We start from the raw sequence: 26,013 nt of genomic DNA, 5'->3' as shown, positions 1-26,013 counted from the left end.
AAAGCAGGATGGACCGTACGTAGATGAGGTAAATGAGTCTTGGAGCAGCACATAGATAAAGAGAAATGAGTTAATTTAAGTTGTAAGAACTAGCTAAAAACAAGCCTAAGATATCAGTCAAGCTTTCATAATTAATAATAGGTCTCTGTCGTGATTTGGGAGCTGGCTGTCAGGACAGAGAAAATTTGCTTACAAATTATGCCTACTGCAGTGGCACAGGCCTTTAATCCCAGCACTTGGAAGGCAGAGGTGGTGGATCTTTGTGAGTTCCAGGATAGCTTGATTTACATAATGAGTTCCAGGACAGTTAGGGCTACATAACAGAAAGACCACGTCTTAAAGAATCAATAATACGGGCAATGGTGGTGCACTCCTTTAATCCCAGCACTCGGGAGGCAGAGGCAGGCGGATCTCTGGGAGTTTGAGACCAGCCTGGTCTACAAGAGCAAGTTCCAGGACAGCCTCGAAAGCCACAGAGAAACCCTGTCTTGAAAAACAAAAACAAAAACAAACAAACAAACAAACAAAAAACAATAATAATAACAAATAAACACAATTTTCTTTCTGGATTCTTTGGTTATTTTTTCATACATATTTATTGTTTTCCTCTTAGACTAGATTCATCCATTAACTGTGGTTCTGTTGCACCTCACACAAAACGTAGCAGGATGTCATGGACACCACTGTGTGGTCAAGTGTATTCCTAGCACTCAGGAGGCTGAAGCCATCGATGGGGCAGACCCTCCAAACCATACAGGATAGTGCCATTGCTACTGGCTCCTCACTAGAACTTGGAAGTAAGACCTGGTTGCTGAAGATACCACATACTTGCATCATAGGACATGGAGAAATCAAGCTAGTACTGTCTGCAAGATCCAATCCTACTGGCTAGCTTTCACAGTGCTGGAAAGTGCTATAAAGTCTGCGGGAGAGGGAGAAGACAAACCATCAATGGTCTTTCCCAGCTGTGGACCCCACATGCAGTAATAATGAGCAGCCTGTTGAGATGTGCCCATTGGTGCAACAATGACATGAATATTTTGGGGGTAACCAGCAGCTTTCTGATCATATTTAAGGGCTGCTCTAGAGGATAGAACTCATGCCTATACTATAAACCTGGTCAAGAACCAATGGCTGGAGAGGTCACAGACCATAGGGGAGAACCTGCTACTAATTTTACTAAATGGACATATATCAAACTGCCATTACTATGGGTATAACGCTACATATAAACATACATGCATATAAAGGTACATACATATGTGATATTAGTGCAGCTCTCAGATCTCATCAGAGAATCCCCCCCTTTGCAGTGAATGATGGTTAATTACAGAATCACAACAGATAAAAGTGCAGGGGAAAAGTGAGGATGCAAAGCTCAGCCCTAAATCCTACATCTATATCACACCCTCCTCCCTGCAAGGCTCAGGGACCATCAAGGAAGGGGGTGGATATAAGGGCCAGTAGTCAGGGGGTACTGCTGAGAAACTCTGTCTTCTGCACAGGACAGGGTTGTTGCACAGCAGCTGAGGCTGCCCACACATGACCAAGTCAGCCCAACTTTCAGCATGATGGAGAAGCTTACTAGCCCCATCCCTTATTGAGGAGCTACTGGCAGTCGATGGTTGCTGGGAGACAGTTTTCGTCAAGGGTGTAGCTAGCCCCCGGTAGTGTGCCCATGCTCCTAGATGTCCCTACAACCATGCATGAGTGGCACTAGTTGGATTTAGTAGATTGGCATGCTGTTGAGCTGGGAGCTGGGAGGAGTTGAAGGGGACTTGGGGGTCAGTGTGATCTAAATACATGTTTGAAATCTTCAAAGAATAAAACATTTTTAAAAATTCTGTCATAATAATCATTGGAAACTTTGTGGAGATGAGCCCCAGAGGCTTAATTTAGAGGGGACTCTGGGTTGGTGGCACAGGGATGTAGATTTGTCATTAGGTCTGCTTAGGGAATAAACGAGGCTCTGAAAATGACAAAAGTGAATTAATGTAGAACCTAGGAACCGTGTTTCCAGTTACCTATCTGCGTACTGTTTAATAAAACAATTAAAAGGCCTTTCATATTTATTGTAACATTATTCTCACAGCCCTCTGAACTAAGGAAGGTGTTATCTTACAGAAGATGAGACCAGAGCCAGTAAGTGAACCTCTTCCTCTATAATGTGCTTTTAGGTTTTGGAGTCTTGTGTGCTAGGTGAGTAATGGTGGGTGGAGGGACGAATGAAAAGAGCAATAAAAATCTCCAACCGCGCCGGGCGTTGGTGGTGCACGCCTTTAATCCCAGCACTTGGGAGGTAGAAGCAGGTGGTTCTCTGTGAGTTTGAGGCCAGCCTGGTCTCCAGAGTGAGTGCCAGGATAGGCTCCAAAGCTACACAGAGAAACCCTGTCTCGAAAAACCAAAAAAAAAAAAACTCTCCAACAGCAGCCTGGAGGGAGTTAGGGTGAGCCGGCATGACTGAAGTTGGGGTCATAGACTTGGAGGTTGATGACCTTAAAGCACAGCTTCAATCAGCCAGTCTTAGGCATGGACTTGTAGCCTGCAGCACAGCCACTTGTCTCTGTAGGCTTTATCCTCACTTGTCTGGATTGTGCACAGTCCTTGGGGGAGATCTTCTATGCCGAGACCTCAGGCTGTCCCCCAATGAACTAGTTATGGAATGAATATGAATGGGGCAGGAGGGGTCGGGAAGCATCGGCGGCATTCTGAGTAGAGGAGATAAGACGGGGCATCAGTGTGGGATGCAGTACAAGGTGGGATGCTGGCAGGGATGTAAATGAAGATGCAGACATGGACAAGATCATGACAGTTTTCTGTCCTGTGAGATACTGAGTTATACATTGTAAGAAACATGAAACTATTGTAAAGGGTTAAACAAAACAGGGAATTTTAAGATTATTATTTCTAATGAGTACGAGTCCAGAGAGGCCAGAAGAGTGTATCAGATCCCCTGGAACTGGATTTACAGGTGGTTGTAAAGTTACAGGTTATGTGAGTGCTGAGAACTGACTTGGGTCCTCTGGGAGAGCAGCCGGTGCTCTTAACCATTGAGCCATCTCTCCAGCCCTATGGGAACTAATTTCTTTTCCAGAAGTTGCATGAAAGACACTGAGACCTAGTGGAGTTGAGTGTGTGGTGTCCAGGGAAAAGAAGAGGTTGAGCTGGGAAGGAAATATGCAAGGGAGGGACAGACTTGGGGAGAGTTTTAAATAAGACTCTGAGGGCTGCATGGCTTATGGATTCATGTTCATACTGAGCCCCCTGCCCATGAGCCAGGCAGTGGGCCAAAGCTCGAGATTGACATCGTAATGAGTTCTAATACCACTATGAGGTATAACATCCTATCCTTATGAACAGATGAGGCAGAAGCTTGGTAAACTCAAGTGATAGCACATGCCACCTAAACTTTGGAGCCAGAACTTGAGCCTTGATTTTACCATCCATCATGCCTTGTGGTTGATAGGAGACAGAGTAGCCTAGCACAGAAAACTGAGGAGGCATATACACGACTATGAGCATTAGTGCTAATATCAACTTGATAGATTGTGGAATCACCTGGGACATGAGATTGTGTGCATGCCTTTGGGGGCACAATCCTGATCCCAATAATAGAGGTGGAAAAATCCAGTGACTTTGGGCAGCACTGCTTTCTGACTGGGATGCTGGGCTGTATAAATGGAGAAAGGCATTGAGCAGCAACATGTGCACATTCATGTCTGCATTCTGACTGGATTCTATGTGACCAGCTGCTTCAAGACCCCACTGCCTTGACTTCCCCACCCCCATTGGGCTCTCCTTGATATATGAACTGGAATAAACCCTGCTCCCTGAAGCGGCTCTTGTCAAAGCTTCTTACCATAGCAACAGGAAAACAAAGACCTTGGAGACACAAAGAACTAAGTTTGAGGAGAATAGATTTAATTTTGGACTCTAGTTTGTGCAAGCCAGAAAGAGAAAGTCCAGAGGAGGCTGAAAATGAAGGACCACAGAGAGAACATTAATATGTCTCTCTCTGAGACCAGCTCCTCCTTCCCCTGAGTTCCACCGGATGCTCTGCCTTCTGACTCCCTTGTCTGCTGCTGAAGGTGAATAGGTTCTCCTAAGAGCAAGCCCAAGGAGCATTCAAGAAGCAGGAGGATAACCAATTTGAGGCCGGCCTGGGCTACACAGTGAGACCCCTGTCACCAAAGAAAGCCCCCAGATGTGCAAATGTGGAGAAGACCTACAGGGAGAAGAGGCTGAATGGCCTGCAGGAAGCAAGGGCTAGAGCAAGCAAGTTCCTGGGAGCTGGCTTGTTGACTTTGATGAAGATCCAGACATTTGATAAAAAGCTGAGGAACTTGCTAGCCCTTTCCACAGCAGGACAAGCTACCACAGACCAGCCAATACTAAGAATCTGATCCGGCCAGGTGGTTCACATTCTCTCAAGTTCCAGGCAATGCTATCAGAGCCAACCAGGCAACCTTGAGGCTCCAAAGGCAGCATGCAGAGACTTCTAGCAGGGCCCTGAACTGACAAGCCCTGAGCCACACCACAGTTGCAGGGTGTTGGCACAGTCAGCTAGGCATTGATGATGAGGACTGTGGGGAGCCCTTGTGGAGGTTCTTTGTTCTCAGCCTGTCATTTTGATAGGAGGTGTCTATGCACATGGCCCCCGGGGCTGGGAATGGGATGAGACAGTGGTGAACCCTTGATCAAAGGTAAACACTTTGTTCTTCAGTGGCAAGATGGTTCTTTCCTTCACACTTCACTGAAAGCAGGACCAGTGGGCCAGAGCAGACATCAGAGAAGGCCCAGGGACTCAGGGGTTTCTGGCCAGGAGGTTGGAACAAAGTGTTCTGAGGACATCAGAGAGAAGACCAGACAGCAATGTATCTTTCCTCCTACCCATCTAGCCCACTTACCACAGGGCTTCTCAAACCCAGGGGACGCTCCCTCCTTCCAGACTCCATCCAGAAACCCTTTAAGCCTCAACCCACCTGTAGGCTATAAGAAGCCTTAGGCTAGATGCGTCCCTGCCTCCCACTCCCCTCCCTTTCTTCCTACAGAGCATTCAGGGACTGGCCCAACCGCCTGCTCTCCATTCCTTCTGTATTTACCATAAGGGGTTCCTGGAACAGGAGCATCCTGAGGCATCTCTCACCCAAGAACCAGCTGGACCTTTGATTCCGTGCTGCAGCCCAAGGACTGGGTGAGACTGAGACATGGTGGTGAACCACAGCAGAGGAGGGTTGGCTGGGGATGGCTGGTCTGAGGGGTGGCCTTGAGCAAGTGCCTCATCTCTCTGGAGTACTAGGGTTTAAGTTACTGGGCAGTTCTTAGAGAGTAAGGGAGGCACATAGGAAAAGCTGGAGAATACTGGAGGCTCGGGGAAGGGTGGACCGTCTCTGGGACTAATGTTCCTCTCATTATCTTAACTCTGCCAGCAGAAGGCATGGCACTAGGTGCGGCCTGGCTCCTTGTCCTCCAGCTTGTCTTACGGCCAACTCTGGTGATAGGCATCAAGATGGAGATCGCCATCAAGAACTTCCGCACCTTACACGTTGACTACCCCATGATTCACTACCCAAAGGGTTTCCTCGGGTATTGTAATGGCCTCATGGCCTATGTGAGGGGCAGACTGCAGGACTGGTACTGCCCTAAGATCCACTATGTGGTCCATGCCCCCTGGGAAGGCATCCGGAAGTTCTGCAAATATAGCGAGAGCTTCTGCGAGAACTACAATGAGTACTGTACCCTCACTCAGAATTCCTTCCCCATCACAGTCTGTACCTTGGGCTCTAAACAGCCACCAACCAGCTGCAGCTACAACAGCACACTGACCAACCAGAGGCTGTACCTGCTCTGCTCCAGCAAGCATAATGCCGAGCCGATAGGTATCATCGGCCTCTACTAGGAACTTCACTCGCAAACCAGGCCCGCCTCGCACAGGCCTCCACATGCCACCCCAAAGCCTGTTCCCAAAGCCAGAACTGACTTCTGAGGCAGAGCCCTGCCCTCCTTCAGGTTCTTTTCACCTTCCCATCACCGCCACCATAGCTTCCCTCTCCCAGCGACAGGAAAACCCACCCAAGAAGCTGATGGTGTCCAGCTGGCAGGGCTTGTCTATCTACTGGGCCAGATCCCAACGTCTGGATGGAGGCCCAGGCCCCAGCTCACACCATAGCAACAGGCACCCAGTTCCAGTATTTCTCCCTATCCCTGTTTTTAGTGTCGGTCTCTCCCATTTCCCTTATAATTCATGCCACTCTTCAGCAAAAGGAACTTCCCTACGACCCGACCCTTAGGCCCATTTTGTCTCATCCTCCCCGCACCCCGCCTCTTCTTCCTCCAGCCTGCACTTCTCTGTGGTTTTCCCTTCCATTTCATATCTCTTCTTCCCCACCATGGAGTCTAGTGCTCTTTCCCCCTACTCTCCCAGCCACTCATAGCCATGCTGCCTACCTTTTCCCAGCCTGTCTCCCATCCTTCTCTTGCCTAGGTGCACCAGAATTTCAAGTTATCTTTTTTGTTCCTCCCACGGTCCCTCAGTCCCCCTTTCCTCCCTCATCTCTGCCCACCATTTCCCAGATCCCAGGGCCTATGCCACTCAGGTGGCAGATGATGAGGCAGGCCCAATTTCCAGTCATGGAAGGTGTAAAAACCATTGAGGGAAACTGGGCAAAAGGTTCAGGAGCTCCTTTCTGTATTGACTTCTTGTGGATCTGCCATAATTTGCAAGTAAAAAGTTAAAAACCATCCAACTCAATTGTGATTTAATTCCCTTCCCTGCTTTTGGTATCACCCATCTCTGACCATCCTTCAGAACTACTCTAAGCATTTGGACATCTCTTCTGTTCCGTGGGCATGGCGATGGAGGCGGGGGCAGGTGGAGACCTTCAATCCTAGCAGTTGTCTCTGTGAGTTCAAGGCTAGCCTGACCTAGAGTTCCAGGCCTCCAAGCCAGCCAGGGCTTCACAGTGAGACACCTGTCTCAAAAGTCAAACCAATCAACTACTAACAAAACAAACAAACAAACAAACATTCTCTTTCCCCAGCTGGAAAATAGATTTGTGATTTGTAACAGTGTTAGGCTTCCCTTCTTGGTTTTTAACTATCCAACAAAACTTGGATTCTAACAGATGAGCAAGTTGGGAGACACATTAAAGGTTCTACTAAGTGATTATCTGGGTCATGGTATGTCAAATAAAGAACTATGACTCCCTTTGGGGGGAATAGAAGGAACCGAGGCCACTGATGTGCAAACACAGCAAGCAAATGTTTTTTCTTGTGCATCTGATTTAACTCTTACCTCCAAATGTATTCTCCAGCCCTGTTCTCAGGAGCGGTTGCCAAGGAGACTACTACATTATGGCTGGTATGCATGAGGCTTAGGAGGGGAAAAGGTCCATGGCTGAAAACCCTGGCTCCTTGGGCTTTCTCTCCTCCCCTTCTCTGTCTATGGTCCTCATACTCATGAGATAGAATTCACTGGGTGCTGCACACACGAAGTTTATTATTCCCTACATTTCCCGGGATTAAAAACACAAGGCCAGGAAACTAGCAGGTGAAGCCAGCTCCTCTTTATTTGCTTTTTTGGTCATAGGTGCCAGCCCCCTTGTAGCCACTCACGTAGCCTGAGTTGTCTGTGGTGTCTTCCCGTCCTTCAATGCCTTTTCCCTTGCCACTCTCATCAAAGCGTTCCTTGTGAGTTCCAGTGTACTTACTGGTGTCTGTCAACCGGTCTACTCCACCCACTGTTGTTGCTTTCTGCAGGCCAAGGGGAGGGGGGATGTTTGAGCCTTCTTCCCTTCCCGGCTATCACAGCCCCCCCCACACACACACACACATGGTCTTAGAGCCTTATGGCACATGCTGGGAGTGTTCCCTCTGCCTCTGGCTTGGTGCTGCTTCCTGAGGCCCAGACACAGCTATGGGCAGGAACTCTGACAGAGCCATCGACTCATGACATAGGAGGGTTCTGCTGTGGGAAAGGACAGTTGGGTTTCTCTGTATCCAGAGGAGTTATTCAGATCAGGCTACTGCCAGAGGGCTTCAGGCACAAGCCCTGCCCCAGTGTGCGGTGTGTACAGAGGCAACAGTTTAGGAAGAAGAGGGGTGAGAGGCAGGAGTTCTGAGATTATGTAGGAAGAGGACTGGGGGAGCAGGCACCAAATTCCTCCAATGCTAATGTGCCTCTGAAGCCTCACAAGACTGAGGTGTCTAGACCAGACATGAGACTTGACAGCGAGTCTAAATAGCTCTAGTGAAATAGCTATGCTGTGGCTAACAGTGTAGCTGGAAGCTCCAGTTGCACCTGGAGTAAGCCCCCTTTCCACACTACAGTTCTCTCACCTCCCGAACGACTACAAGGGTTCTAAAATCTTCCAGTACAGGCTTTCCACCCTGTCTCTGGAGTTAGGATGCTGATAGGATTTGGGACAGGGACTAGAGCAGTGGAGTCTAAGGAAGTGGAGCTCCAGGGTGGAGATGAAGATGGCTGTTAAGGCAGGTGTGGCAGCACACACCTGTAATCCTAGCACTCGGGAGGCGGAAGTATGAAGATCTTCAATTCAAAACTAGCCTGGATCACACAGCCGGTTCCAGACCAGTCTAAGCTAACAGAGTAAGGTCCCGCTAGATAGAAAGACAGGCAGACAGGAAAGAAGAAAGGACAGAAGGAAGGAAGGAAAAAGGGAAAGAAGGGAAAAGATCAGACAAAAATTAAGACCGTTACTCACAGTAACACCAGTGGTGGCAGGGTCCTTGCCTTCCATGAGTTTAAAAACATTCTCCAATGCCTCGTCTACGCTCTTCCCTTTGAACCGCTTTTGGCCCAGCTCCTTCATCGCCTCTTGAAACTGTTGAAAGTTGATGGTCCTGGCATTCTTGGCCCTGGCCAGACAGACAGAGATCCAGTAACTGTGCAATGTGAAGTCATTGCCTCCCAACATCCACCTTTTCCTTAGTCAGATATGGCCTCTTTTATCCTGCCAGTGAATCTTGAGAATAGGGAGCAGGACAGTGCCTGGCACCTGCCAGATGCTTCTTATAAATCTTCCATCATAGGAACTGTGCCATCTGTCCAGGTGGTGGTGGTGCACACCTTTAATTCCAGTACTTGGGAGACAGAGGCAGGCAGATCTCTGAGTTCAAGGCCAGCCTGGTCTACAGAACAATTTCCAGGAGAGCCAGGGCTACACAGAGAAACCCTGTCTTGAAAAACAATAACAACAACAAAAACAACAAGCCCAAAGTATAACCACAAGAACTGTGCTGTGACCAACTACCTTTTCACTTCACTCCCCACCTTTGGCCCCTTACTTCACTTTGCTGAACACAATGTCCACATCTGTGGAGGTCACCGCCTTGCCATCCATGATGTCACAGTCTTTACAGAGTTTGGAGAAGTTCTTGTTGTTAATCTCAGTGCCACTGCTGGATGAGTCCCCAAAGACAGCAAACCGATGGAATGTTTTTTCTGCTTCCGAGGCCATGGTCAACTGCGGACAGGGTGGGAAGGAGTGGGGGAAGGGGGAGGGAGGGGGGAGGAGGGGGAGGGGAAGGGGGAAGGTAGTGGGGGGACACTGGGGAGTGAGGGATAAGCTTGTTAATCTACAGCAGCACGGAAACAATCTCGTCCTCTTCCGGGCTGCTCACCCTTCCATCCCACTGCTGCAGCTACAGCCCGAGCCTTCCCTCCCCAGCTCTGTGGATACTAGTGTCAAGCTTAAACTCCTATGCATTAGCAATCCTCCCTCCCTACCACTTTCACGTACCTGGTACCTAGATGGAGCCTGTAATTTTGTATGTAAGTGTGTGCAGCTATGTGGGAGCCACACGGCTGGGGAGAAGGTGTGGTAACAGGGAGACAAAAATGGGCAAAGGCAGCAGAAAAGAAACACTGTGGTGTCACAATGTTATATGACATCACCTCCAGGCTCTGGCTTGGTTTCCCTGCTGTCTTCCCTTCTGGCATCAGAAGCAGAAGTTGACACATCAATTTCCTACCTTTAGACAGTTGTCCAGCCACAGCATCGAAATGAGCAAAGAGCTTCAGGCTGGGTAATGACTGTGGAATCATGGGTGGCAAGACATGATCTTTGTACCAAGCAAGCTGCCAGGCTGTTGGCATTTTCAGATGGTCAAACTCCCCTGATCACATCAGCTCAGTTTACTAGTCTTACAGGTTCTGGCCTCATGGTGTCCTCACGTGGGTGAGCTCCCTTGGCTATAAAGGTACTAATCTAACTCCTGAAACATCATCGTGAGCACCCCCAAGTCCACTTCTTAATACCACCATGTTGAGAGGTAGGATTTAGCATGTATATTATGGGGAGACCCAACCACTGAAGCATTCGGGATTGAGGAGAACAGGCCGGCTTGAGTTAGCGTGCCCTCCCGGAGGGTCTAGGTCTACTGACCAGCATGCAGAATCCCACTGGTTGTGGAAAACCACACACAGCAGGGATTTGAAAGGGCTTCTACTGTTGACTCAGGAGGGGAAAAGCAGAGAACCTGCAGTATAATAGCTCTATATAAAAGCAGTGTGAAATGTACCAGAGGGTATGTCTCAGAGTCGAAAAATCCCCCAGATAAGTTTCTGAGCAGTTCCAAATGTCCCTTAATGGTCCCTTTCTGGACAAAAGCTTTGTAAGAGACATGAGCTTTTGGGATCCCATTGTAGGGATTGGTCACTTTCTTGTCTTAGATAATCAGACCTTAATTCCTATAAACAGTTTGTAATCTTATAAATTCATTACAGTTCAGGGGTAGGGGTGGCGGTGGTGTGTCGGTGAATACCTTTAATTCAGTACTTGGGAAGTAGAGGCAGGTTGATCTCTGAGTTTGAGGCCAGCCTGGTCTACAAATAAATAAGTAAATTTCTTTCTATTCCTATTCCTGCATCCTTAACTGAGGTCTTTTTCAAATTAATTTTCAATGTATGGGTGATGGGGGAGGTAGTTAGGGCTTAGTTTCCTATTGTTTAAGGTTGGGTTTGGAAGGAGGTGTTCAAGCTTGGACATCTCTTTCGGATGACTTTAAGGTTTACTTGGAATAGTTATAGTTAAGATGTGACATTAGTAGATTATTATAACTTCATGTAATTCACCCTTATGATGTTAATGATAGATAATTTACAATGTTAGGTTTTAATCTTTTAGACTAAAAGGGGAATTGTAGGGGAAATGTTAGCCACGCCCTCTTGGGGACTGGCACAGGCGACACAGACCATGCACACTAGGGCATGGTCAGTGACATAGCAAGACCTTAAATATGAGAGTCACATGCAGGCGGCTCTCTCTGTTCCATGGTTCACCTGGTAGAGGACTGACTCCGTTGCATGAGTACTCTCCTATTAAAACATCTGTTCATCAAAAAAAAAAAAAAAAAGAGAGAGACTTTTATTTTTTTTTTTTCGTTTTTTAAGATAGGGTTTCTCTGTGTAGCTTTTGAGCCTATCCTGGTACTCGTTCTGGAGACCAAGCTGGCCTCAAACTCAGAGATCAGCCTGCCTTTGCCTCCCGAGTGCTGGGATTAAAGGTGTGTGCCACCAACGCCTGGCAAAATAAGAGACTTATTGTTACAGAATGGTGTCACTGAGTGGGATCACCCCACGGCCCGAGGTTCACAGAGAAAGAGGGGAACCTGCTGCCATGAGCTGCCTGGAGCCACAAGCCGCCAGGTGCGGTGAGTCACCTTCCTGAGGCTAGTCAAGCGGTGGCAGAACCCAGGCAGCTGGCGGTAGTGTTACGAACTTCCATGTAAACTTCACAAAAGCTTAAAAAGGGATTTTAGCAGCAAAGGAACAGAGATAAGCACAACTTCTTGGTAGCAGCATTTTCTCAGGTGGTCTCTGTTTGCTAGAGACAAGCAGAGACTCGAGCGGTTTCCTTAGGAGAGGTTTCTTGACTCAGCCTAAGGGGGGAAACCGCAGGGCTTCCTTTTAAGATGCCAGGCTAGCTTAGTCGGTAGAGCATGAGACTCTTAATCTCAGAGTTGTGGGTTTGTGCCCCACACAGCTGGCAGTGGCAGTGACCACATCTCCAAGCCAGCAGCATGTTCCTTGGAAGACAGCAGCTAAGAAAGCCGCCACTTTAATTTTGGTGGTGTTGTTTACAAGATAAAAGACTGAGAAGCCAGAGAAAGGTAAAGATTTACAGTAAAGACAGATTCAGATGAAGAAAAAAAAAATGTGTAGGCTTGTGAGAGAAAAAGTAACCGGAGGAAATAGAGTAGCTGGGTGTGGTGGCACACACCTTTAATCCCAGCACTCCAGAAACAGAGGCAAAAAATAGAGTAGTTGGGCAGTGGTAGCACACACCTTTAATCCCAGTACTCCAAAAGCAGAGGCAGGCAGATTTCCACAGAGAAACCCTGTCTCAGGAAAAAAGAAACAAAGGGAATTAAAAATAGAATAATGGAAAAACCACGTAAAGGTGGAAAATACACAGAGAGTCTGGAAACTATATGCTATATTGTTGTCTTTAAATTGATTGCTGAGCAAAGAGTTACTGCTAAAATACATTTGATTATAAATGCTGCTGAATTAATCCAACTTACACATCTTAACAATGCTTTGACTTCAAAGTTTAAGTCTAAGGACAGGCTACTTGGGAAAAGATTTCTTGCTTGTGTTTCCACAGAAAATGGAAAGCTATGGATTCCTTCCAGACTAATATGGTTTGATCAAGCAAGACCCCCACCCCCACCCCAAGCAGTGACCCAACTGATACTACATCCAAAACAGCTGAGGTGATGCAGTCATAGATGACTACTGCCAGATTTCTTTGTTTTATCATGATCCCCATGGTATTGACATCTCCCCCAAGCAACAGGAAGCAGTTTGGAATGAACAACGCCCACATTCCCAAATATTGTTTATAAATGTTTGTTTTCATTTAAATGGGGTTATAAATGGTAATGATCACAATCAATCTCTTTTTAAAAGGAAAAAAGGGGAATAGGATATAGGAATGAATACTTTGCATTGGTAAGGATTTTCATTTATTGATACAAATTTAAGGTCAATTTTGTGATATGCATAATTAAATACAGATTATGTAGTCACCTATAATAATCACAACTTACACTTAGGTTAGTTAGGTCTTCTAGATAAACAGAGATGTATTTGAGATAGATATTCTTCAAACCTTTCAAAGACCTACAGAATATATAACATTTAAATGGTTTAGGGTTTTTCTTGACAGTGAGACACAGCTGCTCCTGGCACACCAATCAGTCAGAAAGGAGGATAGGCATGGAAGAAACTCAATATGGAGTTTGCTTTCAACATGGCAAGATTAGCCATTTGGGCAAGAAACTGCTCTTGCCTGGACTGTTTGTTGCTATATAAACTGGACATACAGGACCACAAGAAAGTGACTGCTGAACTTACAAAACAAGACAGTAGTACTAAAGGGTTCCTGCTGAAATGGAGAAGTTTGCCAGACATACTGTGGCCTATGGACTGAAGATGGATGGCCCAACAGTACAGAGGAACTTTGGGTGACTGTCCAGGTAGCGAAATGTCTCTGTCAATTCAAGAGTTTACATATTATCCTTCTGCTTCTTTTTACCCTACAAAGTGCCTCTATTACTGTTTTCCCATTCCTGCAATTTTCCCCAAACATGATTTTCTATCCACTATTCCTGCTCAAGAGCAGATTATGACACCCGAGTACAGTGACTCATGCCTCTGGAGGTCAAAGCAGGAAGATGAGTTCAAGGACAGTTTTAGACACATGGCTAGTTTGAAAAATAGCCGATACCCTGTCTCACAGAATGACTATGCTATGACTCAAGAGTAGTCAGGACTGTCGGGTGATGGTGGTGCAGGCCTTTAATCCCAGCATTGAGAGGCGGAGGCAGTCAGATCTCTGTGAGTTCAAGGCCAGCCTGGCCTACAGAGCTAATTCTAGGACAGCCAGAGCTATTATACAAAGAAACCCTGTCTCAAAAAACAAACAACAAAAGAATAGTCAAGACTGGAGAGGTGGTTCAGTGGTTAAGAACACACAATGCTCTTGCAGAGGACCTGGGTTTATCCTAGTGCCTATATCAGGCAGCTAACAACTGCTAGTGATTCTAGCTCCAGGTGACCCGATGATATCTCTGGCCTTTACGGGCATTGCACTCACATGTAAACACCCACACTCAGACACATAAATCAAAATAAAACATCTTTTTGAAAAAGCATAATCTGGTTCTTACTGTCAAATCTTTTTGCCTAGCGTTCAAGGATACAACTTGGCCCCAGTCTATCTCACCAAGAGTCATCCACCTGTCGCTAACATTGCTCTTAGCTGAGGCCCTAATGGCATAATAAGACACTCAAGAGGCTACTTGGTGGAAAGAGAACAGTTCCTGGAGGGGAGTGAATCTGGTGGGGAGTCAAACCCTAGGTGTTTATCAGTTGGTGGCCATGGGCAAGTCATTAATATTTCTGGGCTTCAGTTTCCATGTCTGTATTGTTAAGAACAATAATACAGCTACTCAAATTCTTCAGGGTAGCCGAGCAGTGGTGATGCAAGCCTTTAATCCCAGCACTTGGTAGGCAGAGGCAGGTGGATTTCTGTGAGTTCGAGGCCAGCCTGGTCTACAAAGCTACAGAAACCCTGTCTCAGAAAAAAAAAAAAAATTCTTTAGGGTAGCTCTTTCATTTTTGCCTAGTCTTTCTTTACTGCTCTCTGCCTGAATAAAGTGCCCCTTTTCTTCCACTCAAATATCCCATTTCTCATCTGGGCGGTCCACCCTAGCAACAAAACCCCTTTTCTATGAATTATAGAAACATGTGGCTCTTAGCCTGTGTGTGCTAGCCTTCTGGGGTAGGGGTTCAGAAGTACTGCTAGGGGCCCTGAAATATTTCACTAGACAAAAGAGTAAGTGTGAACATTAAATAATATACTCTGCAAATGCATATATGCATATATGATTGTCAGAGTACTGCCAAATATATATATATATGTATGTATATATATATAATATATATATATATATATATATATATATATTTGTTTTTTTGAGACAAGTCAGTGCCTAAGACTGGCTGATTGAAGCTGTGCTTTAAGGTCATCAACCACCAAGTCTATGACCCCAACTTCAGTTGTGCCGGCTCACCCCAACTCCCTCCAGGCTGTGGTTGGAGCTTTTTTTTTCTTTTCTTTTCTTTCTTTTTTTCTTTTTTCTTTTTTTGGTTTTTTGAGACTGGGTTTCTCTGTGTAGCTTTGGAGCCAATCCTGGCACTCGCTCTGGAGACCAGGCTGGCCTCGAACTCACAGAGATCTGCCTGCCTCTGCCTCCAGAGTGCTGGGATTAAAGGTGTGTGCCACCAACGCTGGGCTCCAAAAATTACTTTTAAGTATTTCTTAATTTCTAATTTGTTCTTTCTTCATCAAGGGTTACTAAAATCATCCTGGGGAAATGAAAATCTCTCTCACTGGAGAGTAGTGGGAGCCTGCTATAAGGCTTGTTCTCTATACATTGATGGTATAGATTGTTTTCCTTAGCCTTTTCTTTATTTATATGCTTCCTCAATCACTGGATCACAACACTGATCAAAACATACCACTTATTTGAATTTCACCTACCCAGTGATTCTCATACTGCATAAGCTTGAAACTATCACTTAGCTGTAAGCATGGTTTGAAGCTGCTTTTGGTCCAGAGAAAGGAGATGAGGCATTGTCCATGTTGGGACACTTGCACTCAGATCTGTCTTGAACCAGTCCTGACAGTAAAGAACAATGGGCAGAACAGAACCAGCCTTCTTTGTATCATCAGGGCCTGCTTAGAGATCCCTAGGTCTAGTAAGTAACAGATCTCAGTGGAAATTTCCCATCTTCCGTCCTCCCAAGCCCCTGTGTCTGCCCCTTATCAGGTTCCCCCTGAGTCATCCTGACCCAGAGACGAATTTAGATGCTGGAACCTTCCAGTCTATCCCTCCCCCTCTCCAAGTACAGCTACTTTGGACACGTGAAAGAACCCTTCAGGCTGCAGCGCTCACTAAGTCTGGGTTCTCTTGATCTCTACCTGCCACCAGGGCTGTGGAGTTCTTATCACTCATCTGTGGCTGTGATCTTAATCCCAGCATTCTCTTGTCCAGGAGAGCATTAAACCTGAGCGAAGGGGCTAGGCAGAAAGCTAGAGTGCCAGGTTTCTGTGCCAGTTTCTAGGGCAATACTTATGAAGGGAGCAGGAGAAAAGAACAGATGAAAGCTCGAGGCTCCATTTGGGGGATATAGGAAGCTCTTTAGGTCTAGGGTGTTTTTTTGAAGGCTGGGTTTGAGCCTATCCAGGTCTCCTCCTCCTCCCTCTTGGCCTCTCCTTCTTTCCAACAGACCTGCCAAGTGGGGATGAAAGGGGCATTGATGTTCCTTGGGGAGGGGGGTTGTGGGTGGTGAGGGTAGTTCCCAGGCAGGGGGAGGGCAATTTGGGGGTCTTGGGGGTGCAGTCTGTGCTGGTGTTGCAGTTGGCAGCTCCAGTTCCATTGGACATTGTTTTCAACTGGCCTGGCGCCCAGCCCCCGAAATGGCAAGTCTGGAACTAGGCTGAAGGGGGATGGGGTAGGGTTGATCCTGGGAGCAGGGGTGCAAGAACGAGGGCATGTGGGGAAATTCAATCTGGTTGTCTAACAGAACTTTCAATCCCCATAGCCCCATCAACTATTCCACTCCAGCAAGCCTTCCTTTAAAGAGCACAGGGAGGGTGTGTCTCAGATGTGAAACTTGTGGAAGCCTAGGATAGGATGGTAAAACCACCTAGGCATGCGAGTCGGCCTAGAAGACAGTAGCTCAGGAGACATCTGCAACGAGGCACTGCCACTCAGTCTTTCTGAACAGATCTCGCCCTCCTTTTCGGGGTTGGACTGGGAGGGGTTAGCGCCTCAGCCACAGGGTCTCTTGGGTCTCAGCCCAGGACATCCAGTCCTCCTCAAATCCTTACTCCACCCCTGCAGGGTTAGCTCCGCCTCCGCGCCTGTTTACACAGGAGTCAGAGCCCTTGGGGGGTCCCCAGCCCCTCCCCTACGCCCACCCCGCCCCCCGCGTTGGGGCCTTGACCCGGGAGTCGCTGTTGGCCATCATCTTTCCCCTCCTTCGTTCACCCTCTATTTATAGCGGCCCCCAGCATTTCCATCCCCCCCTTGCTTGTTGTCCAACTTCTCACAGAGCAGCCGGAGAGCAGGCGGCGGGACTCGGCTGAGAAGGTACCAGCACCCCACGCGCTCGGAATTCCTGCGCCCTCGACGCCCTGTCCCCAGACACGCTGGCACCACTGCCCCTACCTGCCCGGAGACCGGGTCTGAGCGGTGGCCCTCGCCCACCTCCCCCTTCCTTGACCTAGCTCTCTGCTTCCGGGCGGGCGGGGCTGAAATCGTGGGACGTGGGCACCTTGGGTTGGCCTCCCCGCTCTATCCGTCGCCGCCCTCAATCTGGGGGGCTAGGAAGAGAGCCAGAAGTGAGCCTGGCAGGGCCAGAGCACAGTAGGGGGCGCCGTTGAGGTGGGCGTGGGGTCATTTGGAGGCTTAGGGGGTCCCCACGCGCACCCAACTCCACGCGGCTCGGGATTGTGGGGAGCACCCGAGGGAGAGCCTACGGGCATCTCCGCAGAGTGCTCCCTAGCCTCCCTCCCCTTCTCGCCCATCCTCCAGCGGCCGGGAGGGCGAGGTAGCGGGGCGTGTTTATGGGGGTCGGGGCGGATCTGCAGGGAGATGGCCCAGGGGCGGGCTCGGGGCGGGTCTGTGGGGAACCGAAGCTTGGGCGGACCTAAGTCAAAGGCAAGTGAAGGTGGCAGCGACCGCGGCGGCTGCAGCAGGTAGGGGGAGGGGCAAGCGCGCCGCTGGGCTGGGAAGGCGCCTGGGCTGGGAAGGCGCCGGCCAGCGGGCCGGGAGGGTGGGCTCTGCGGTCCTGGTCCCGGGGCTGCGGCTCCGGGCAAGGCGCTGGCCAAGAGAGGCGCTCCGCTGCTGCGCACAAAGGCGGAGGCGCTACGAAGTGCAGGGCGTGTTTGGGGCACTCTTGAGATGGTGTCCAGGGTCCTGGGCGCTACGTGTCGGTCGTGCGAGGGTGTTGGTCCAGACGAGGACCAGCCGCCAGGGACTCAGGGGGACAGGCTTCGGGTTATGGGAGCGGCCAGTCACAAGTCCTACCCATCCTTTCCCAGCTGGCACATGAAGTCGGGGAAGTCCTGAGGTTACGGGACTGCCCTGTCCCCCTCGGCTTTCTCCCCTAGACCTCCAGCTAGACTGGGTGGAGGAGAGATACGAAGGCTTGAAGCTTGTTTGTTTTTAAATGGTGGAGGAAAACGTCACTCTGTATTACCTACGTATCAACTGAGAGCTGACACAACTGAGTAGTAACCGACCGGGCAAGGTCACATGCTAGTGGCAGTAGGATAGGACCCAGAGGTTCTGACACAGTCATGCTCTGTCCCCATGTCACCACCACTCCCTTCTCTCCATACCCTGCCCACTGTGGACCTGCTTGTGTTGCCCCGCAGGCCCCTCCAGCTTGTATTGATTGAAGTCTGGAGAGGACGTGTTCTCTGGGCTCAGTGGAGATTAGGAAGGGTTAGTGAACCTAGGAGTCTGGGTCTTGGCCGTGGCGGTATGTCCCTGAAAGACCCAAGTCTGTTTCCCATGTCATTCACCTTGTTCTTGTGTTTCCTCAGACCCCAGAGTCAGGACTAATAAGAACCCTGACCTCCAGTCTCACCGCACCCGACCAATAGGAGCTCAGTAAATTGACCCCACCCACCCCAAGCGACAGGCTTCTTTCTATACAGGTCTGTACAGGGGCTCTGCTGCTCTCCAGACCTCAGTGTTGATGTACGCCCATTTACTTGTAGTTGGAAGGGAGAGTTTTGAGTCACCAGAGAAAGGGATCCGTTAGTTGGATTTTGGATATCTATGTCCCTCTGTTGAGTACTTCCAGTTGGTCACTGCCTTAGTCATTTTTAGGCCCTCCAGATGCTGACATTGGAGCTATGGTTGAAGGTCATAGTGCATTGTGAACTCTCACTGCACTATCCCTTGGTGCACTTAGAGTGTTCCCAATTAGGGAACTACAACAGGGCGTGTGGGTGTCCCCTAAATGTAGCTTAAGAAGCCAGAGCCACATTGCTTCCCCACCCTGGGGGGGGGGTTCCTCCAGGATAGTAGAGGGTGTTGTGGCTTATCAAGAGGGAGGATCACCTGGGGGTGTGAGTGTTAGAGGTAGAGGACAGAGATGTGCTGTCCTGATTTTGCCATCTTTTGCAGTCTTCCTAGTTAGTTACCCTGGAAGTAGGGTAGGGGAGCCAGAAAAGCCCTCTGTATCTCGGAGTTTTCAGCTCTGGGGTACCTCTGCACCCCGCATTGACCTGGGCTGAGAGTATAGAGGAGGAGTGAGGTTGAGCAGCCTCCCAGGCTTGCTGTCTTTCTTTCTTTTTTGGGGGGGGCGTCCGAGGCAGGGTTTCATTATGGCTTTGGAGGCTGTCTACTCACTCTGTAGACCAGGCTGGTCTTGAACTCTGCCTCCTGAGTGCTGGGACTAAAGGTGTGCACCACCACTGCCTGGTTCGCTCTTTCTTCCTTTCTTTCTCTCTCTCTCTCTCTCTCTCTCTCTCTCTCTCTCTGTCTTTTCAGACAGGGTTTCACTGTGTAGCCCTGGCTGTCCCGAAACTCACCCTCTAGACCAGGCTAGCCTTGAACTAACAGAGATCCCTCTGCCTCTGCCTCCTGAGTGGTGGGCTTAAAGGCATGTACCACCACTGCCTGGCTGGTTTATTGTTGTCTTGTCCTGCCAGGCCACCATGGCAGAGCTGCAGGAGGTTCAGATCACCGAGGAAAAGCCACTGTTGCCAGGACAGACGCCTGAAACTGCCAAGGTTAATGGTGACTTTTTGACTTCCCTGCCTCAATCCCATCCTCTGAAAAGTCCCCGTTGCCTCCCAGCTTCCCCAGGCCCATGGCTCTCATTCTAATGCACACCCCACCTTTGTCCATCCCCTCCCATCTCCTGTCCTAGACACTGTACAAGAGAGCCCAGACCTTATCACCACTAACCTTCACCCTCTCCTGTCTCCTTCTTGTCAATCTTTCTGTGTCTGGTCTCTGTTGGTCTCTCTGTGCCTACCTGTTTGTGTCTGTCTCCATTTGTTATTCTTTGTGGTTGTGTGTATCTGTCTGTGTGTATCTCTCCAGGAGGCCGAGTTAGCTGCCCGAATCCTCCTGGACCAGGGACAGGTAACTGTGGGGACAGTGCCAGGGGGGGAGGACATGCTCTTCTCTCCCCCAATATTGAGAGGGCCCCAATCTGACTCTTTACAGTTGTTCCCACTCCCCATCCTTCTCTCTTCCCTTCTTTTTCTGTCCTTTGAGTTCCTTAATTTCTGGTCTTTCATTATTTTCTACCTTCTGACCCAATTCCACTGTCATGTTTTCCTAAAACCCATTGATCCTGTTTTTAACCAATTGTTCACTTCTTTTTGCCTTTCCCCCTTTTGAAAAATTTCAGTGTATTTTCTCCCTGATGGTGACCTTTTTTCTTACAGACTCACTCTGTGGAGACACCTTATGGCTCTGTGACCTTTACCGTGTATGGCACCCCCAAACCCAAACGCCCAGCGATATTCACCTACCATGATGTAGGACTCAACTGTAAGACCTTCATTGCTTCTCTTACTTCTTTCTGGAAGGAGGCAGGGGAGGGGAAAACCCAGTGTGTAGGGGGTGGTGGTCACTACGATCAGGCAGGGAGCCCAGTGACACAGCAGAGAGAATTTCTCCTCTAGTTTAGCTGGCATCAAAGCTAGGATGGGCTCTGGCACAAGGACGCTTTTTACTTCTGATTTTGTTGTTGGGGGTATGTGGATTCTCTTTAGATAAATCTTGCTTCCAGCCACTGTTTCAGTTCGGGGATATGCAAGAAATCATCCAGAACTTCGTGCGGGTTCACGTGGATGCTCCTGGGATGGAAGAGGGGGCTCCTGTGTTCCCTTTGGGGTAAGACTTAGTTCCGTCCACACCCCTTTTCGTAAGCAGGTGTGTGGGGGTGGGGTGAAAGGGCGTGTGCAGTGCATTAGAGAGGAAGAAAGTGAAGGAGGCAGAGAGGGCTCTGGCACAGGATATGGAGGTACATGGGGGCAGATTGGTAACTTCAGCATCTCTCTTTTCTAGGTACCAGTACCCATCTCTGGACCAGCTGGCAGACATGATTCCTTGCATCCTGCAGTACTTAAAGTGAGAGGCCCCAGAGGAAGGGCAGTGGGCTTGGAATATTGACTATCACAGTAGTCTCATTACTGAGTGAGAGAAAGAGGATGAAAGGGTTTGTACTTGGCCCTGTCTAGGCTTAGGGGAAGTATCTCGGGTGCAGGCAGGAGGCTTGCAGCAGGCGGGAGCTGATATCTAGACTATTAATTGCTACTTCTGTAATAAATGATAAAGACTCGCAGCAGGGAACTTTTTTTGATCTTGAAATTAGGCAAGAAGAGGTCCAGGTGATCTCATTCCCAAGGAACTAGATAGACCCGTCTTGGTCCCCATTCCTGTCTTCCTGAGTCACATTTGGGAGCCAGGTGTGGAAGACAGTGGTGGGCAGAAGATCAGTCTTACAAGGGCCTCTGGCCTGTGGCGGAAGATGCTGGGTGTTCTCTCTCTCTCTCTCTGACTTACTTATTTTTATTCGATGTGTTATGAATGTTTGCTTACATGTATGTATGCACGCCATATATATGCCTGGTGCCCACAGGGGCCAGAAGAGGACATTGGAATCCTTGGAACTTGAGTTATAGATTTTATGAGTCACCACGTAGGTACTGGAAATCCAATGTGTGTCCTCTGCAAGAGCAGCAAGTGTTCTTGACTGCTGAGTCATCTTGCCAGCCCCTGATTCCTGAGATCTTTTCTTAGCCTAGCTTTTCCTGGGCACCCTGGCTCTCAGCGACTGTGGCTTACTTCCTTCCCTGTCTCCTTCATTCTTCCGAGTCACTAACATCACACCTGTTTCATAGTTTGCTTTAAGGTCCATAGTTTCCGTTCCTCTGTGGAACCAGGACTCAGAACAAGTTTGAACTTGTTTCCAAGAGTTGAGAATGAATGAGCTGTGTGTGTAGGAAGAGATGTGTGGTTCTTTTCAAGACACTAGTTCTCCGAGAGGAAGTACAGGCATTCTTGGGCCTTTCTTTTTACATGCCTGAAGGAAAGGCCTTTGCTATCCCCTTTGGTGGCTGTGACCCCATGAAGGATAGTGAGGAGTTTGAAGAGATTGGGCTGTGACAGATTTTGATTGCCAGAGCTTGTGACACATGTGTTTCCCTTTACAGTTTCTCTACAATAATTGGAGTTGGTGTTGGAGCTGGAGCCTACATTCTGTCACGATATGCTGTAAGAAACAAAAACTGCTAGACTGGGGAATGGAGGTACCCCCATATTAGATAGACTGTTGTAGGCACGGTCCGAGTTCCTGTAATTCCAGCATTTGGAAGGAAATAGGGAGCAGGGTAGAGAGTGTAGGTCATATAGGAGTCTGGGGGTAGGTGGGGCTGGGTGAGGCAGGGTGGCTGCTTCTGATCTCCTTTCTATCATCTCTTAGCTGACCCACCCGGACACAGTGGAAGGTCTTGTTCTCATCAACATTGATCCCAATGCCAAGGGTTGGATGGATTGGGCAGCCCACAAGGTTTGGAGGGGCTTGAGTTCTGACATCTAGGGTGGAGCCTTCCCTTGGATGAGGGCACAGTGGGGCACAGCTGTGTTGCTTTACCCGGGGCCCCTATCCGCACAATGTCTTGAACTTCTTCAACTGCCCTTGCAGTTAACAGGCCTTACCTCTTCCATTCCGGAGATGATTCTTGGACATCTTTTCAGCCAGGTAAGTGGTTGTGGAAGGTGGAAGAAGCCGAAGTAACCAGCAAGGACTTAAATGCTGCAATAGGATCTGGGGTGTGAAGACAGTTTTAACCATTGTTGGCTTCTTTTTCCAACCCTCGTTATCTCTTGTGTGCTTCAGGAAGAGCTTTCTGGAAATTCTGAATTGATACAAAAGTATAGAAATATCATCACACATGCCCCGAACCTGGAGAACATTGAACTGTATTGGAACAGTTACAACAAGTGAGTAGGTTATGTACGAATGGAGAAATGGATGTGGAGAGAGGGCCCTGTGCAGTGGGCAGGGCAGGCAGGGTTCCGAATGCAGCTTTAGGACAGGAGTAATGGGATCTCTCATTTTTTAAAAAATTTTATTTAGTGTGCATTGGTGTGAGGGTGTCACATTCCCCGGAACAGAGTTACAGACAGGTGTGAACTGCCATGTGGGTGCTGGGAATTGAACCCAGGTCCTCTGGAAGGGCAGGCAGTGCTCTTGACCTCTGAGCCCTGAGCCGTATCTCTCATTCTTATACCCTTCCTCACCCTTAACTGCCTCTGACCAGAGATCTAGGGCACAAGTGATTGTTGGTGGTGTGCTTTTGGCATGTGCTGCTCCCCCCCTTTAACTGCTGAGGGATCAAACCCAGTGCCTTGTAGGCTGCAACCCCAGCCCCTGGTGTTAACTTTTCATTACCAATAGATGACTGTAAAAAAGGGAGATAGTGTCCTATGAAGAACGTAGTGTATCTAGATAGACAGCATTGCTTATTAAAAACAACTTCTCTTTGAACCCTTTCTAGCCGCCGAGACCTGAACTTTGAGCGAGGTGGTGAGATGACCCTCAAGTAAGATGTTGGTAGATACAGCTTTGCCCTGTTCCTGGACTGTCCCTTGGTACCAGCACCCCTTAGCCTTTGTAGCGAACTTACCTGTCTCTAACTCCATTCTGTGTATCAGCTTGCCTTCCTTTGGGGCTTCCCCTTTTGGGCCTCTTGCTGAGTCAGCAGGAGAAGGAGGCTGGTTCCTCCTTGAAGCCAGGCATTTCTCTAGCTGCTGTCCTGGGAAGGGGTGGGTGAGGAAGTGCAGGGCTCACTGCCTTCTCCCTCGCCCTCTAGGTGCCCTGTGATGCTGGTGGTAGGAGACCAAGCACCTCATGAAGATGCTGTGGTTAGTAGTGACGTTCGGGTAGTGAGGGAATGTCGGGGTTATAAGTTGATCTTGCCAAGGGACAAACTCTGGGACAGGAGGAGCAACTAATTGGGTAGGGGGCTGACAAGGAAAGAGAAAAGAACAGGGTCCCTTGGAGGGAAGTGCTGTGGGGAGGGCAAGCTCATTCCTTCAGCCTCCTACTTATTCCAGGTGGAATGTAACTCAAAACTGGATCCCACACAGACCTCCTTCCTCAAGGTCAGTAGTCCTCTTCCAAACCTTGCTTGCTTCTGGGCCCCCAATCCAGGACTGTACATACTCTAAATTCCAGCGTTTAAGCCTTGTGGGTTCATTATGGGTCAACGAAGAAAAGAACAAAGGGACTATGTGAGGAAGGCGGTAGGAAAGAACCCCTTTCCCTCTGCATGGGCCATCTGATCTATCCATATATCCTTCTTTTCTGGGTGTTCTTTCATGGATAGATGGCTGATTCTGGAGGTCAGCCGCAGCTGACTCAGGTGAGTACCCCCCCCTCCCCACCATGGGATGGGGAAATGGGGTGAATTATTAGTGTCATTGATCTGTGTGCCCTTTGCCACTGCTGTGGCCTTGGGCTTTCACGGTGTCTAACCCTATCTCTCCTGACTCCCCTCTCTCCTTGTAACACGCCCACAGCCAGGCAAGCTGACTGAGGCCTTCAAGTACTTCCTGCAAGGCATGGGCTACAGTGAGTATTGGGACAGAGGCTGCTATGAAGGGAACAGATGGTCATTATAAGGGCGGACTTATTTGAGGTTGATGCTTGGATTCACACTTCTCAAGCTCGCTGGCTCTCTGGCCCCAGTTATTGCTTTTGCCTTCGCCTAGGCACCCACTTAAAGTTACCGGCCCCCGCCCTGGAGAATCTCTGATGGCTGGCTTATCATTCTGTTTCCACAGTGGCCTCATCCTGCATGACTCGCCTATCTCGGTCTCGTACGGCATCTCTGACCAGTGCAGCCTCCATCGATGGCAGTCGGTCCCGCTCCCGCACCCTGTCACAGAGTAGCGAGTCTGGGACTCTCCCTTCTGGACCCCCGGGGCACACCATGGAAGTCTCCTGTTGAATGACCCTCATTGCCCTGGTGTGGAACCCAGCCCCATCTCCTGAAGCACTAACCTGAGAGGTGTATTGGGCCAGAGTAAGCAAGGAAAACGGGCAGATCATGCAGGGAGATGACCTTGATCTTTAATTGCTACCCTAACCTTGACCTTTAACCTGTGACTTCCTCTAGCTCCTAGGAGAGATGCCCTAATATCTCTTAGAGATCCAGGCCTCCTAAATTATCCCCTCTCCCATTTTGGTGTTGAGAAGTCTTGTGTCTTCTCTCCCTGACCTAGGTGTCTGTAGGTGAGGAATAAGAAGCTGTTATAGCTGCCATGGGGCCTTCGTCACTCCCTCTCCTTATCCCATATTTGCAAGGGTAGGAGAGTTGGGGGGTGTGTGTGTGTGTGTGTGTGTGTGTGTGTGTGTGTGTGTGCGCGCGCGTGCGTGCGCGCGCGCGCGCACACACGCACACGCATGCTTGAATGCGTGTATAGGTAGGGGTGGGAGATGGGAGCTCCATTCCCCCAAAGGTGACAGTGGCTTTGCCTTGACTTTTCAAGCCTCTGAAGGCATTGGGCCTAAATGAATGTGTATTTGGGAGGCTTGCTGGTGGGTCAGTGATCCTTAAACTGTGACAGAAATATCCAGCATGTAAAAAATAAAGTTAGAATGGGAAATGGTGGGCAGTGAATCAGAACAACGGTAGAAGGATTGGAGCTGGGGCAGTAGAGTGGGGCCTGGGCCATTTGACTGCACTAACTTTGGTAGCTATCAGTGTATGCCTAGAGTGGGACTGGGGGAGAGAGCTTAGGTCAGACTGCTTGGGCTTGGCATAAGGGTGGGAAGGGCTACCTCGGGCTCTGACCATACTGTTATGTGTAGAGCGTGACCTCCTGTCTCTCACTTCTGCTGTGACAATAAACTATAGAGGAAACTGAGCACCATTA

The 26,013-nt window shown here is 48.9% G+C and overlaps 3 protein-coding genes across 11 annotated transcripts; 2 read left to right on the top strand and 1 right to left on the bottom strand.

Annotated features, from left to right (window-relative positions):
- The first annotated feature begins 5,437 nt into the window (after window positions 1-5,437).
- On the top strand, window positions 5,438-6,612 carry Rnase13 (ribonuclease A family member 13 (inactive)). Its single transcript, XM_027386497.2, has one exon. It carries the CDS (start codon window positions 5,438-5,440, stop codon window positions 5,897-5,899), a length of 462 nt encoding a protein of 153 aa, XP_027242298.1. The 3' UTR covers window positions 5,900-6,612.
- A 954-nt stretch (window positions 6,613-7,566) lies between these two features.
- Window positions 7,567-9,511, bottom strand: Tppp2 (tubulin polymerization promoting protein family member 2). The gene is made up of 3 exons (XM_027386496.2): window positions 9,307-9,511; window positions 8,724-8,877; window positions 7,567-7,752 (listed from the first exon to the last, which is right to left on the bottom strand). The coding sequence occupies exons 1-3, from the start codon at window positions 9,477-9,479 to the stop codon at window positions 7,567-7,569; spliced, it is 513 nt and encodes a 170-aa protein (XP_027242297.1). The 5' UTR covers window positions 9,480-9,511.
- A 7,506-nt stretch (window positions 9,512-17,017) lies between these two features.
- Ndrg2 (NDRG family member 2) lies at window positions 17,018-26,013 on the top strand. Of its 9 annotated transcripts, none has more exons than XM_035452802.1 (17): window positions 17,018-17,187; window positions 18,648-18,761; window positions 19,764-19,844; window positions 20,161-20,202; window positions 20,511-20,616; window positions 20,841-20,961; window positions 21,136-21,198; window positions 22,284-22,344; window positions 22,553-22,639; window positions 22,775-22,831; window positions 22,970-23,073; window positions 23,631-23,675; window positions 23,946-23,997; window positions 24,190-24,237; window positions 24,462-24,497; window positions 24,655-24,706; window positions 24,919-26,013. In XM_035452802.1, the coding sequence occupies exons 3-17, from the start codon at window positions 19,770-19,772 to the stop codon at window positions 25,083-25,085; spliced, it is 1,116 nt and encodes a 371-aa protein (XP_035308693.1). In that variant the 5' UTR covers window positions 17,018-17,187; window positions 18,648-18,761; window positions 19,764-19,769; the 3' UTR covers window positions 25,086-26,013. The 9 variants fall into 9 exon arrangements, with proteins under 9 accessions (XP_035308693.1, XP_027242420.1, XP_035308697.1 ...); XM_035452803.1 differs by lacking the exon at window positions 17,018-17,187 and adding an exon at window positions 17,778-17,795; XM_027386619.2 differs by lacking the exon at window positions 18,648-18,761.

Source organism: Cricetulus griseus (genome assembly GCF_003668045.3).
Source record: "Cricetulus griseus strain 17A/GY chromosome 1 unlocalized genomic scaffold, alternate assembly CriGri-PICRH-1.0 chr1_1, whole genome shotgun sequence".
Classification (NCBI taxonomy): domain Eukaryota; kingdom Metazoa; phylum Chordata; class Mammalia; order Rodentia; family Cricetidae; genus Cricetulus; species Cricetulus griseus.
The sequence above is the reverse complement of the archived record's forward strand: the minus strand, read 5'-3'. Positions and strand labels throughout refer to the sequence as shown.